Below are 15,218 nucleotides of genomic sequence, written 5' to 3'. Positions count from 1 at the left end.
TTTCTCTATGAGTGTGACGTAATTCGTAACCGGCTTTGAGCTTGCCTTTCTCTATAAGTGTGACGTAATTCGTAACCGGCTTTGAGCTTGCCTTTCTCTATGAGTGTGACGTAATTCGTAACCGGCTTTGAGCTTGCCTTTCTCTGAGTGTGACGTAATTCGTAACCGGCTTTGAGCTTGCCTTTCTCTATGAGTGTGACGTAATTCGTAACCGGCTTTGAGCTTGCCTTTCTCTATAAGTGTGACGTAATTCGTAACCGGCTTTGAGCTTGCCTTTCTCTATGAGTGTGACGTAATTCGTAACCGGCTTTGAGCTTGCCTTTCTCTATAAGTGTGACGTAATTCGTTACTGGCTTTGAGCTTGCCTTTCTCTGAGTGTGACGTAATTCGTAACCGGCTTTGAGCTTGCCTTTCTCTATGAGTGTGACGTAATTCGTAACCGGCTTTGAGCTTGCCTTTCTCTATGAGTGTGACGTAATTCGTAACCGGCTTTGAGCTTCCTTTTCTTTACACGTTTCATTTTTACGACCTAGATGGATACTTATATTATTAACTTCTGATAATAATAAAAAGTAAAAACTCATTAGAGGGGAAGACCCTCTTCATTAATAATCTTTTCTGCCGAGGCTTAATTTTTTTCATTGTCAGTCCGTCGCTTTTTTGACGTTTTTGTCCCGAAATAAAAAGTGTCCTCGTAATGAACAAGATCGATTCTGGTGGCCTTTTCCATCTCGGGGAAAACGCCTTTCACATTTTTTTATAAATTAATCCCTCCCACGAAAGAAGAAAAAATAAAATTGAAGTAGCTCCTGTAAGGCGGCCATCCCATTATGTGTAAACACGAAAGCCAGGCGCGGAAAGCTCTTTTACAGGGGCGATAAATCTTCGCCGCATTTGTTTCATCAGTTTTTTCCTCCAGCACATTTTCCAAATTACTTTTATATCTCTAGTAACTAAGTATTTCGCGTGTTGAAGTTGAATTACACCCCCTTTCCTCCCCCTTGCGTGTGTGTGGAGGGGGGTGTAAATAAAAGTAATGGTTTCGAATTTAGAGGTTTCCAAATATTTCATATTTAAGTAGGCGCGACCAGTTCTTTAAAAAAGTAATTTGGGGGTTATTAAGTTTCTCGATAAAGAGTCCATAAATTATCATCGAATTTATTTTTGTCCGTGGTTTCCTGTCTATTATATTTTAACAAGATAGCGCCAATATTATAGTAGGTGTTCGTATCCCACGCCCAATTTTTCCCGTACGATGAAAATGTGTGTCAGGGAAAACTTTGTAAAGTCGCGGTACGAATGTACTCTTTCGCTTGGAAAGTCTTTTTATTGAAGGGTGGAGTAACCATGCTCTCGATGACAATATTTTCAATCTCTCGTTTATAAGCGGGGTGTGAAGTATGTTAAGAACTTTCAGTAAGTAGTTTTTGTTTATTTGCTATTTTGTAAAAAGGTTTTGTGATAAATCAAAATTTTATAGGAGTTTTATTTAAATAAAACTACGCGTTATTGTGAATTTAAACTCTTCTTTTATCATAAGAAATTGACGTATCGGTATTTAAGTTTTTTTAAATTATCTAAATCTTGTAAAAAAAAATATCAGGTTATTTAAATTATCTAATGAGAAAAATCCTATTTTTTCGATCCGAAAATATGGGAAAAGTTTTTGTTACGGTGATTGGAATGATGTAAATATCGGATAAAAAATTAGGAATGTTTTTATTTTTTAAATATACAAATTTTTTTTACTTTACTGACGAGAAGACTACCCGAGGTGATAATCACCGATTTGGCTCAAACTAGGTGGGTATGTAGACCTTATGGTAACATGAAATTTCACCAAGGGATAAATTGCAATAGGCATTAGTTTTGCCATGGCAACCGAAAATGTTTTTGACAACACTATGTATATTTTCTCATTGAAAATAACATGGGAATCTGAGAACTTTTAAGGGTACCCCCTGTGAAAAATTTAAAAAAAAATTCAAATTTCAAAACCAAAAAAAAATAGATCAAAATTGACAAATGAAAATAATTTTATGATATTTTTGATGAATTTTGGTCAATTTGATCAAAATATGTAAAAATTGATCAATTGTTATTTTCGGTTGCCATGGCAAAACTAATGCCCATTGCAACTTTTCCCTTGGTGAAATTTCATGTTACCATAAGGTCTACATACCCACCTAGTTTCAACAAAATCGGTGATTATCACCTCGGGTAGTCTCCTGTGAGTGCACCTATATTTAGTGTTTTGCCAGTTCAAATGTTTTTTTTGTGCTGAACGAAATATTATTAGTAATAGCAGAAGTCTATTATACATCTCTTAGTGGAGAAGTAAACATATCCCTAATTTTACACGCTTGAAACGTACCTTTACCGAATCCCACGGATTTTTAGCTCACCCCTCTAGTTATAGAGGGGTGAGGCTGTTATTTTCACTCTTGACGTTATCGGCGCTAGCTCCGAAAGGTACTCCGCGAAAAAACAATTACTCATCAAAGGCACACGATAAAAATTTTACTGATACGTCGTTCGATTGGTATTAGTTCCCTCTATTTAACCATGCCAAAGCAGTCACGTTGTTATTAATCAAAGGGGGGGTTTTCGTCCCCCAAACGCAAACGTTACTTCTAGGTTCCCCCGAAATGGCGGTTTCTCCTCAACGGCACTTGATAAAAATTTAATTGATACGTCGTTCGATTGGTGTTAGTTTCCTCTATCTATCTATACCAGTTCCGAACCTTTGTTGTTGATCAAAAGGGTTTTTTTTCACCCCCGAATAAAAATTTTCCCCAAATTTCCCCGTGAAACAATAAATTTATTTGTCAGCGACCACTGAGGTCACAAATATGAAAACTCTGAGGTTAGATACCTGTTTGTTCCTTTGATTTTTTAGCGACCACTGAGGCCACAATTACGATAATAAAGGGCAGGGATGAGTAGAGCTCGGCGTTTGGATAAGAATTAATCACTTTATTTATTTTTATCCAAAACACACAATTATCCACAAATTATCCGAAAAAATCTGTTATTTTTACATGTTAAATTGCATTTTAGTCTGGATAATATCCACGAATAAACAGTTAATCGTAATTTTTATGGTTAATCGAAATTTTAGCGGTTAATTTATCCGTTTCGCCGAGCTCTAGGGATGAGGCTGCTATTATGGCCTTTACCATCTTGTTCAAAATACATTTCGTAAAATTTAGCGGGAGACTAAAGTAGTATGAAAATGATGAGAATTCGGAATCACAAGGTGCAACAAAATCCACCACAAAGGGTTCAACGAGGTGCATGACCCGTAGCGTTTCAACGAGGATAAATAAAATCACGAGATGTGGAATTGAAGACCGCTAACTCATTTTTATACTGCTGGCAAATTCGTCTGAATAGTGTCTCTCTAAAAATATTACGTCGGGTAAATGTGGTTCATAAATCGACGTGTATTTGTTTCACGTACATTACACTGTTTAGCGTCGCCGAGCCGTACCGTACATCTCCAACCGTTAGGCTTAAAATGGTAAATGATGCATCAATCGATAGGAAATTAGATGCCCTCGATTCGGAGAACGGACTTCTAGAAATTTGTCTTGTTAATGTGATTTATCATTTTTCGTCCAGAAATCAAGGTAAATTTCTTAAATGAAACTATTCCATCAAAAGTTATATTTCTTATCTACGTTTACAATTGCATTTATTAATTTTAATTTCGAATAACGATTTGGATCGGAATATTATCGCTATTTTTGTATGGTAAGATAACTTAAGTGGGTTAATTATGATAATGGTTAGTGTTATTGAAAAATTCTTCTTTATGAAGAGTGATGGAGAAAACGTTGTAAATTATAATTAATATTTCTTGGTAGTAAACTAAATTTTAGGTTGCGTTAATTATGTTAAAGGACAGGGTTATTAAAAAATTGTTGTTCGTGGACACTGGGCGGTTGATAAAGAACCACTTTATGGAACCAAATTCTAACAAATCGTTAAAGTATGTAAGATATATATTATGCACTTCTGATATTAGGTTGTCCTATAAACTATTTAATATTGGTATATAATCTCAAAAACAAATATTGGGTAAACTTTTCAAGTCTTACTTATTTCGCGATCATATACCAGTTTATTTGAATCAGGGCAAAATTTAATATTTCAACCCTTGGGATGCTTTCAGTAGACGAATTTTGTCTCGTAGGAAAAACGTTGCCCGATTTCAAATGTGAAAGTTCATGGAAGAGGAACAAAGCTAGTTTATTATTAATAGACATCAAATGGCTGGCAAATTAATACGCTGAGTAATAGAGTTTAGATGAAAAGGCTTTCTAATCATGACTGGCCAGCTGTTTTCCCGGGGGGGGTCATCTCTTTTTATAGGCCTACGGAGACTGCGCGATGGGTGGAAAATAATCCAGAACGTAGCGAAATTTTCGCCGAGGCTTAGTCGAAAAGGTACTTTTCTCCGTCGATAAAATCCCCCGGCATTCCAATGGAAAACGTTCCGCGTCGGTAGCTCGATTTTCTCATCCTCGCCAAATCACCAATTATTTTAATTACGATCTATCACGTGACACATTCTCAGACTCGCCTAACAATTCCGATAGTTACCGAGTCGTGTTAAAGTCGAAAATCTTCTAAAGACGATGGCAGACAGTGCGACGTAGGTCAAGGACAGTCTCTCTGGGAATTTCTCTCGTCTTCCGCGACAATTTTTTTTCTCTTTTCAAGATGAACCCGACCGTCTTCAGTACGATCGGAGTTTTATCTAAATCTTTAGACGCTCCAACGTGGGTCGAAGCTCTGGGACTAAATTGGTTGGATTTCGCTAGTGAGTTTATGATTAATTTCTTGTTAACGGTATGATGCGGAAAAAAAATTGTGTTTACGTTTTTTTGCGACGTAGACACGGATAAATTTATTGGGTCGCTGGGTTTATTTTGTTTTTATTAAATAGGAAATTTAACACTACTTTCGACATAAATTTAACGCTTCGCGCGATGGAAGTAATTTCTTTAAATATAAAACTGTGTCATAATCGACGGTCTTTAATTAGAAAGTTTTTTTGGTCCATTGGACATTTGCGCGAAAGAGACCTAGCGGGAAAAAAATTGCGTGTCGCTGTCACTGAAACGAAATGACATTCCATAAATGACATTTTCTTTTAAGAGACGAAAATGGCATTCCTAAAAATGTTAAATTCCTATAGCTTCACCGGCCAAGCACTTTCATCAAAACCACATAGCGCTATTTCAGTTGGACTTGCAAACTTTTATTCTTTGGTTTTAAAAATTTTGCTTATGTTTAGTCCTATTTCATTGGTAATTAGTGAAGCGTCATCCAAAAGTCTCTTTTCAAAATTAGCTAAGGTAGCCTACATGAAGATAGTCCTTAACTGAACTAATTACATTAACTATTTATAATGGGTTGTATAAAACTATAGCTAGGTTGGCAGGTTTTCCAGATAATGCTTTTTTGATAGACCCTGGTTTATGAAAAATCAGGCCAAACCTTCTGCCTCTCTATACACAAAAGTAAATAAACACATAAGTAGTATTTTATAGGGTAGTCTATTGGAAGGCGATATTTTTCGCGATTGACACGGATTTCACTTTAAATGGTACGTAGTATCGGAAGATTATAACCTCTTAAGAGATAAATATCCGTATCTAGGCCATAAAAATGTAAAAAGTACCTCAAAATTTACAGCGCGTATTACTTTTCTTAACCATGTTTAATGTTAAAATTTACACTGATTAGGAATACGCACTAATTAATAATTTTCCCTCTGTTTAAGAAAGTTATTATTTCATGAATTTCGCCTAGCACTATATTTTCTTCCAAAAAAGCATTTTGAAAAATCAGTGGGAGTCTGTGAAAGTACATGTTTCAAGCGAATAACATTAGCTGGATAAGATGTATACTTCTGGTAGAAGCAGTAGGTCGAAATGCCCGTAAAAGTGTTTATCCCATTTCCACCGGTGTATTGCCAGTAAGCACCCCAACTTCCATACGACAAGTAGGCCAAAATATGCCGTAACGCCTGTAAAGGTGTTTTAACTATTTCCACCGGTGTGTTGCCATTAAGCACCCCAACTTCCTTACGACAAGTAGGCCAAAATAGGCCGTAACGCCTGTAAAAGTGTTTTAACTATTTCCACCGGTGTGTTGCCAGTAAGCACCCTGACTTCCATACGACAAGTAGGCCAAAATAGGCCGTAAAGCCTGTAATAGTGTTTCAACCATTTCCACCGGTGTATTGCCAGTAAACACCCCAACTTCCTTACGACAAGTAGGCCAAAATAGGCCGTAACGCCTGTAAAAGTGTTTCAACGATTTCCACCGGTGTATTGCCAGTAAGCACCCCAACTTCCATACGACAAGTAGGCCAAAATAGGTCGTAACGCCTGTAAAAGTGTTTTAACTATTTCCACCGGTGTGTTGCCAGTAAGCACCCTGACTTCCATACGACAAGTAGGCCAAAATAGGCCGTAAAGCCTGTAATAGGGTTTCAACCATTTCCACCGGTGTATTGCCAGTAAACACCCCAACTTCCATACGACAAGTAGGCCAAAATAGGTCGTAACGCCTGTAAAAGTGTTTTAACTATTTCCACCGGTGTGTTGCCAGTAAGCACCCTGACTTCCATACGACAAGTAGGCCAAAATAGGCCGTAAAGCCTGTAATAGTGTTTCAACTATTTTCACCGGTGTATTGCCAGTAAGCACCCCAACGTCCTTACGACAAGTAGGCCAAAATAGGTCGTAACGCCTGTAGAATTGTTTCAACCATTTTCACCGGTGTATGTCACGTAAACAAAAAAATGCCATAGGGCGAGTCTTCTTTTCGTATTAGAACGTTAGCCAGTTTTCTAACCTAAGCTCATCAGTATTCGGGAAGTGTTCTGTTAAATGTCACCTTCTTTCGCAACGATACAAAATCGAAATAAGGTCCCCTCGAATCTTCGTTCATTTTGATATTATTCGGTACTTATTCAGTACACCGAACGCTGACGCCATATTCATACGAGTGTACTATATTTAGTTTTTTCCTTTACCGAGAGTGCTTTCGCTAACGTTTCGTATAATTCGCGTTGTTTAGAAATGCGTACGAAGTACGTGATTTGGCATTTCTATTTCCCAATTTATAAAGGTCGGCAGTAGTTTGTTTTCCATCTCGTATTCCGGGGGAATTTTCCGACTCCCCAGGATCCCAGCGCGTATTTGGAGCTTAGTTTATAACTTCTGGATACGTAAGACAGTTGGCACTCCCTCCGGCGGCGCGTGATGGCAGAATTCATTTCCTTTTGTTCTCGACACGCTCGTACGAATTCTTAATAAATTCCCTCCCGCGCGTACTTTGCCAATCCTACTTGTCCGTGATTTAATGAACGGAAAACGGAGGTTATTTATTACCAATGCCAAGTGTAAATGGCGGGAGAGATTCGCAAACAGCGTTGCCAGATGTAAAAAAGGATATTATGGTATACGAACTCAAAAATTATTGAATTCTTTGCAAAACTATTTTTCTAGCGTTATGGAGGCTAGTTTCGATTATTTTGGAAAATGAAAAGTTAATTTTTAAGATCAAACTATCCAAAATAAGGCGGCTAAAATCCTTTTTGGGCTGAACCGCAGTGCAAAATGTTAGTGGGTTCGAAAATTATTGACAAATGGTAAGGCCTATCAGAATTATTGAAAATATGGTACGGTCCGTTAAAATTATTGCAAAAAGGCACACTGGTGAAATTATGGTACGTTCCAATTTCCTAGCTAGGATTATTGAATTGTACCATAATTACGGTAGGTCTGGCAACGCTGTTCGCAAAATGCAACGGCTGGACGCCCCAAAGACGCGGGAAACTGGAAACCAAACGTAATAGTGGGAGGAGCCCCGAAACGCGCGTCAGCGCTCCTAACGGTAAGCGGGAAAAAATTCCCCTTGCTCACCCAAAAAGTTGACGCGAAATTTCAGCAAAGATCTAGGCGGCTTTTTTTAGAGGTTACTGCCGGTTTTTCGCGTCATAGCCCTTGATCTAATTCCAGGCATTCCTGAGTCGGTTAATTGTAAGAAATATTTCAACTTCCCCTTCCCCCTTCCCCCTTCGGTTTTTCATTTTCAGCCGAGTTGGTCTAATCTACAGCGGGACCTCCGTATTAAGGAATGACACACTATGACAGGTTTTTAGTGTTGTCGTCTGTGATTACCAGTTTAAACAGAACGCCTCCTTCATCCGATACGATTCTTATCCTGTACTTTTAAAGTGCCTTATAATACGCTACACAGTGCGCGGCGGTGCGGAGACCACTTTCTTGGGTGCGAAACTTTGTCTCTCTTATGGGAATATTCGCAGATAATTTTTATCTTTATTTTATACCTGACGCAATTAAGATAAGATTTTACGACGTTCAGTAAAGAGTTAACTGGACTTTTTGGGAAATTTTGTTTAAAATATTGCTGCCGCGGATACTAAACAGGTTTGAGAAGAAACAAACATGCTTTCAGGTATATATTGTTTATTAATAATTTGGAAATTCGTGTTATTTTGATGTGTTTTTCGGCTGAAAGGGAACGTAATCTATAAAATTTTTGTTCGTAAGGGTTCCAATATTTTCCGTTCCCTCCTATGGCTTTTGATATTATCGGCACTGCTTAGTGTTTGATTGCGGAGGAAGCCCCTTAAATTGTTAGGGTCTTCACTAAAAACGGGTTTTGCAGCAGCTTTTACCTAAAATCAGCGTGATAATTTTTAGCACTGATTATCATTACTTCAAAATACGTGCTGAAATGAAAGGCTATTTCGATTGATTACCGTAGTGAAATCAAAAATGTATTCATTTCAACAATGAATATCGAACTGCATTAGGTAGTCTAGCCTCAGTCACTGGTGTGTGTTTCAATCGCGTCGGGAGACGTCGTTTTTAGGGAACCAATGAAATTACGAGCTTATTTGTGTTATAAGGATAAAGAACTTTTTCTTCGAACATGAGGGGGATTGGGAGTTACGTTAAAAATCCCCTTCAAATAGAAATAATAGTAATAAGTTGGGCCATAAGTGTCTAATATTGTTCCATAAGTTTGTCACTTTGGGGAATATTATACTGAGAGCTAGTAATGAAGTGACGTCATCACAAGAATAAAATCTCCCCCTAGCGAGGCGCTGTCAAAGGCTGCGTGTGACGCGGGAGCATGCGGACGCAAAACAGCGAAGAAGCCCGTATTGCAGTCTATCTTGTGAATAGCTCTCAGTAAAACTTTTGCATGTGGAGAATAGGAAGTGTCATACTTATGTAAAAATTTTATACACTTATGGCTAGGCTAATACACACGTCCTCTAGCGACTTTTAATGTTTTTAATTCTGGTGGCCGGGTTACAATGCTTACGGCTCCATACGCAAACTCCATTAACCTCAACAAGTTTTTATGGAAAGGTGAACCCGAAGAACTCGGTGGAAAACCCCTTTAAACGGTTGGGAGAACCCAGAATAAATTAATTATTGGTGAAATTACGCGATAAATATAAAAAGTACACGGAATAAATGCTTAATTGGTAATGTGGTGAGACGAATGTATTGCTAACCGTGTTATTTTTAAAATTCGTAGGAGTGAGTTCGGACGACGATTCCGTCAAGTCTCCGTCTTCTTTGGGCTTCGGCAAGGACGAGAACCACGATGACTCCGGGGTGGCCGAAGACCATCCGAGCAGCAGTAGCGCCGCCGAAGAATTGGACGAGCAGCTCTCGCCTTGCTCTTCTCTGGACATCAAAGTGAACGGAAGTTTAATCAGATCGTCGGAAAGCCCCGACCCTCTGCCACGTTTGGAAGAGAACGTCTTCACCAGTAACTTGGAAGTGCCATTGGCTCCTCCCAGGTCAGTCCATTCCCACCATCTCTCCTCTCCCCTTGCATTTCCGCTAGGTTTTCGACGTCGTCTGGTACTTTTTATATATCCTCGTTTCTGTCTTATGTACTTTTTTCTGTCAGGCCGTTGCCGAATTACGTGCCCATAAATGGTTATCGCAAGAAACCGGAAATTAAAACGGAAAAACAGGAAGATGATGACGGAGATATACCGCCCGCATTGCCATCGACACCGCCGCCCGTCAAAACTAGCTTGTCTTCCAACAAGAGCCCTCCCGCTATACCTATCAAACCCAAACTCAACGGACACGTTGTTACTTTCGGTGTCAATAAAGACAACAACGAAGAAGAGCCCATTCCTCCCGCCAGAACCAGAAGTACCACGCTGTCTTGGGATCCTGTAAGTATACTACAGATTTACGTTTTACCCGTAGTACCTACCACGCGTTCGGTAACCTAATGAGGGAGGGGGGGTGGGTGGAGAGATTTTGGGTTAGATCTTGATGGTTGCAAATTGGACCCTATAATAAAATGGCGCCTAGGGTCCCGAAGTGGTATAAACGCGCCTCTGTAAGGAATTCTGACCTTAGTGAACCATTTGATTGGGAAATGGTATAAATGACAGTTCTAACAAAATTGGACCTATTCACCACTACCCTCGTTAGTCCAATGGAAGTGGCGGTTGTATGGTAACGCAAAGGTCCGGGGTACGATTCGTGCCGAGATGTTATTTTTCACCCTCGGGTATGGAAAACAGGCGTAGATGCTTCCTTGATTAAAGATTGATTGATTGATAAAGATCTTGATTTAACTTATACTTACCTTGTTTTGACCTCCAATTTTACCCTATAGGCATTATGTTTGAACTGAAAATATTAACGACTTTTTTGTATTTCCTTTCCAGTCTGATTTGTTAACTGAATTATACAAGACTCCACAAATAAATGAGGTTTGTATTAATTTTACTTAATTTCCTTAAGTTGAGCAGTTACTGAGATTTTATTTACAGAGAAGCGATTGTAGAAACGTATCATATCCTGGTGAACATTCAGTGATGATGGAAGGCTACTTAGAAAAACTTCCAACTGGAAAACGGAAATCGACTTACTGGAATTCTTGGAAAAGGCGGTATTTTAAAGTCTTAGATGGACATTTACATTGTTTCGATGTTAGTTTTTCAATTTACCTTTTTCTTACTAACGAATTATACCGAACTAATCTTTTAAATTTGAAAACTTTAGAGCAGCTATTCCGAAGAGCCTCGTATGTCTCTGTTACTTATGGGTGGTACCATTGAAAGACTCGATGACAAAGTGATAGGATTGGATGATAGAGTAATTTTTTTTCATATATCTCCCAATCTAAATCTTGCCAATTACTAATAATTGTAAAACCAATTGAAATATTTAGAAGGGCCATTACCTGGTTTTGAGGTGTCATAGCATCGACGAAACGGAAGAGTGGTTTGATGTTTTGCAATGGCATTGCCAAGATAACTTTGACGCTACTTACGTGCATCCTGTCGCTTACCCACTGCCTAGTCGTAAAAAAGTTGTCATCATTGATTTGGGAGGTTGTTCCACCAGAGCTGGTATCTTGATGGATCAACGTAAATAAATTTAACTTACCTCTAATTTCACAGCGTTTACAGCCTTTTTTGAAATTATTTATTATTTTTTCGAATAGCGACGCTTCCCCGAATCTATTTCCCCAATGTTTGCGCAACTAACAAAAATAGTCACAAGAAAGTGTTTGGCAGTGAAGCGTTGGTTCCATTCACTCGCCAACAATCAATTATATCATTTCCAATCCAACCTACAGCCAAGATAACTAAAGTGCGTCTTCTTTGGCTTAATTTTAATGAATTTATAACACTTTGATTTTATTGTTTTATTCTTTAAAAACAGTACACAATTGATGTTGATTCATTACCAATTCTGTTCAAGAAAGTGTTCACGGAGTTGAACGTGGATCCTTCCCTCTATACAATAGCACTTTGCGTTCCACGTACCCTCAGCCCTCAAACGCAATTAGCCATAACCAAACTTCTTTTGGAGGACATTGGTGCTCAAGGGGTCAATATGACCCACCAAGCTCTCCTGACATTGTACGCTTATCGATCAACATCGGGAGTTGTTGTTGATATCGGAGACAGATTGGATATTGTTCCTGTTAGCGAAGGTAATGACCTATCGTGACCTCTCTAAAGGTTTACAATTATATAAATTAATATAGTCTTTCTTTTCAAAAGGTTATATTGTCGAAAATGGTATAACGAGGTTGCCTTACGGTGGACGCAGAATCGCCCATCATCTTAACCATACATTGGCGCACAAACAGATTAGCCTCGTCAGTGACGTTGAGTCGTTCCTCCTTCGATTTTTACTCGAGGAGAGCTGTTACGTAGCTCAAAATTACGACGAGGAATTGGAAAGATGTCGTAATGACCCTGAAAGTGTTGAAAAAGTGATTGAAGTCGATCATTTCTTTCAGGAGAATCCCCCTTTCAAGTATGTTCCAACTCTTCCGTTATAAAATAATGTTTGCGATTTTGATGTCAAACTTCCGTTTTTTTTTCGTAACAGGTCAGTTACGATGGAAAATGGACGTTTCCATGCCCCTGAAGGGCTTTTTAACCCCAAGCTGTGGGGCTTGGACAGTCCTGGTGTAGCTAAATTAGTGCATAAAGCGATTCAAGAGTGTGGAATGGACGTAAGACGAGAAATGGCGCGATCTGTTTTCTTAAGTGGAGGCGTAACCTGCTTACCCGGTTTTGCTCAAAGATTAGAAAAAGAATTGGACAGGTTAACGCCGAACAGCGTGATACCAAAGGTAATTGGTTATTTTGATTTCATAGTGGTTTTTGTGGATTTTCTAAAAATAAAACATTTCAGGTTCACGCATCTCCTTATCGTCAGCATATGGCGTATTTGGGAGCCTGCCAAATGTCACTTTCAAATGAATTTCAAGAAGTTTGTGTAACGAGGGAAAAATGGATGACATCTTCCAACAATCAAAGAGCTTCCCTAATTAACAGGTGGCACCTTTGATGACTCCCACGCCGCAACACTTCCCTTCACTGGCTGGTTATTAGCGCTCGAGCCATTGTTCCAAAGTTAGCCATTCCAGGAGATAACTTTCCTTGCCCATGTATAAAAGTGCGCTTTCCTAACTGTTAAATAACTTGCCAAAACTAAATTTTTTTGTAGTTAATATTTTTTTTTCGTTTAAGAAAAGAAACGTTAATTTTCCAAAATTTTATGACTAGAAAGTGATCAGGAAAGGGCTGTGCCGTGTTTAAAATTTAAGTTTCATTATACTTCGTGGCTATGCTAATTTGATAAAAGTTTTTAACATTTTATGGAAAGTTCAATATAGACTTTCCAGTTTTTATTTCTAAACATTCAGAAATATTTAACTTCTCGCTTTCGAGTCTTAAATGTAAATAGTTACGAAGGCGAATGATGCCCCTATTTTTAGCGTAACAGGTTGTAAATCGCCTTCAGCGGGGAAAAAGAGGAACTAGACATTCCATTTTTTGTGTAAATAGAATGATATAATATTTTTATGGACATTATGCCCTTGTGTTTTAGTTAAAAATCGCAAAATGTGCGTAAGAAGATAACCTTTAAATATTTATCGAGCCAAATGTTTTCTTATTACCCTTACAACAGTGTAATGATACTAAAATATTTTTTGTAGACAATTTGCTAACTGACAATCTTAAAATTTTGTTATATTTAGCCCTCCTATTTTAACTGACTCAGTTTACATAATTATTTGTTAGAAATAGGTGTAAATATGGGACTTAGTTATCTTTAATTCGGTTAATTCAAATTTTTGTACCCATTGTAGGTATCAAATTATTTCGCCCTTAGATGTAAATGAATTTAAAAAAAGGTCTTATCATATTAACCGTTTTGTTAACCTAGAGGATAAACAGTGCCTTTGGCTCTAACACGATGATATGGTAAAAAACGAAAATATATTGAAAATGTACTGACAAAAAGTAATTTATTTAAAAGTCTGTGTACATTCCGATATTTCTCATGTTCCATTTTTAATTTCTAGTTTATTAATCTTGAAATGTTTGAGATTAAATTAATTCTTTAATATTTTTATAGTTGTCATTTATAATATATAATAAATATAGTTATAGGTCACGTTCAGTAGCACCATAAGTTTATAATACTTCTTAAGAGAAGTATCCATTTAGACCATTAAAATGAAACGCGTACCTTTGCAGGTTCGACCTATCCAGGGGGCAATGGTTCCACACGCTTTCTGTTGGGAGTATATTTCCCGGCAAATCACGGCTCAAAGTTTACCGGGTCTATCATTTGGCTTAAGGATGTAAAATGTCAAAATTACACTGGGTAGTTACTTATCTGTTGTATTTGAGGGGAAGGTTAGAATTATAGAGTGATTGAACTAATAAGTCTTTAAAAGGTTAAATCTGATACACTAAAAGAATGTCTACCTCGCGTGTTCTTTCTCACTTTTCTGCCAAGTTTTGGTTTTCGTTTTACTCTTTTGTTGGGAGGTCTAATGACCTTGATTGTAGAATGAGGCGCCATCTATACAATATATAACAAACTAATATACAGGTGAATGATGTAGTATGCAATTAATATTATGGAATGTACAACATTACAGATAAATCATATTTTACCAATGAAATATGATTCGAAAATCAACATATCACGGTCTTAGCCTTGCTTTGTTTCTTCTTTGAAAAATTAACCGGAGCCGGCGTATAACATTAGCAAGGTAGGTAGTTAAATACTTCTCTCGTAAGAGATAATATTATATTCTTCTGATAACACTCATCAGAAACGTCAGTTTACATCGTCATCATTTTCTACTCTACTATTGCTTTTGACACGATGCCCATGACTTAATTAAACCTATTGAGCAAACACCGATTTCAAATTTATTTTAGTTACTGAACTTAGCCATAATAATGTATGTGTTTTCCATTTGAGTCATTGATCGAGAAATAAATAAACATAGGAAGTTCCCAATCGATTTAATTATCCGTAAAAACACCTCAATCAAGGTTCTAATTGGCAAGACCCAAACAATTTGCGACAAACTGTCGAAACCGATCTATCCAATGGCAATCGATCGTCGGTCCGTGTTCGCGCTTGAAGCTTGTTTTTGGCGGGTTCCAACGAATCTCGAATGGTAAAAATGAAAACGTAACTATATTTTGCTCTGTATGTCGAAACGCTCAAGAGCAATAAATGGAACACGGAAAATTGCATAGGAGCAGAATTAGTGGTAATACAATGTAGCTACTTTTTATATACCGTTTGCTTATCAGCAAAAATCGAGTTATTTTTATTAGATAAAGATTC

General features: G+C 37.8%; 1 protein-coding gene across 4 annotated transcripts in view; it reads left to right on the top strand.

The window, feature by feature from the left end:
• The window catches only part of LOC149940938 (uncharacterized), an 80,399-nt gene extending 66,420 nt beyond the window's left edge, over positions 1-13,979 (top strand). For 3 of the 4 annotated variants that reach the window (XM_090180194.1, XM_090180193.1, XM_090180192.1), the window contains exons 6-16: positions 9,601-9,868; positions 9,982-10,258; positions 10,763-10,807; positions 10,868-11,026; positions 11,100-11,192; positions 11,269-11,467; positions 11,545-11,693; positions 11,766-12,039; positions 12,110-12,368; positions 12,444-12,690; positions 12,753-13,977. In XM_090180194.1, coding sequence (XP_090036320.1) covers positions 9,601-9,868; positions 9,982-10,258; positions 10,763-10,807; positions 10,868-11,026; positions 11,100-11,192; positions 11,269-11,467; positions 11,545-11,693; positions 11,766-12,039; positions 12,110-12,368; positions 12,444-12,690; positions 12,753-12,908 — 2,126 coding nt within the window. In that variant the 3' untranslated portion in view covers positions 12,909-13,977. Of the gene's footprint in view, positions 1-9,600; positions 9,869-9,981; positions 10,259-10,762; positions 10,808-10,867; positions 11,027-11,099; positions 11,193-11,268; positions 11,468-11,544; positions 11,694-11,765; positions 12,040-12,109; positions 12,369-12,443; positions 12,691-12,752 lie in introns of all 4 variants that reach the window. The other variant, XM_090180191.1, reaches the window with a different exon arrangement.
• Positions 13,980-15,218: the final 1,239 nt, after the last annotated feature.

This window comes from Leiobunum rupestre, chromosome 6 (assembly GCF_980474605.1).
Source record: "Leiobunum rupestre chromosome 6, qqLeiRupe1.1.hap1, whole genome shotgun sequence".
NCBI classification, from domain to species: Eukaryota; Metazoa; Arthropoda; class Arachnida; order Opiliones; family Sclerosomatidae; genus Leiobunum; species Leiobunum rupestre.
Note: the sequence above shows the minus strand (reverse complement) of the source record. Positions and strands in the feature narration are given on the sequence as shown.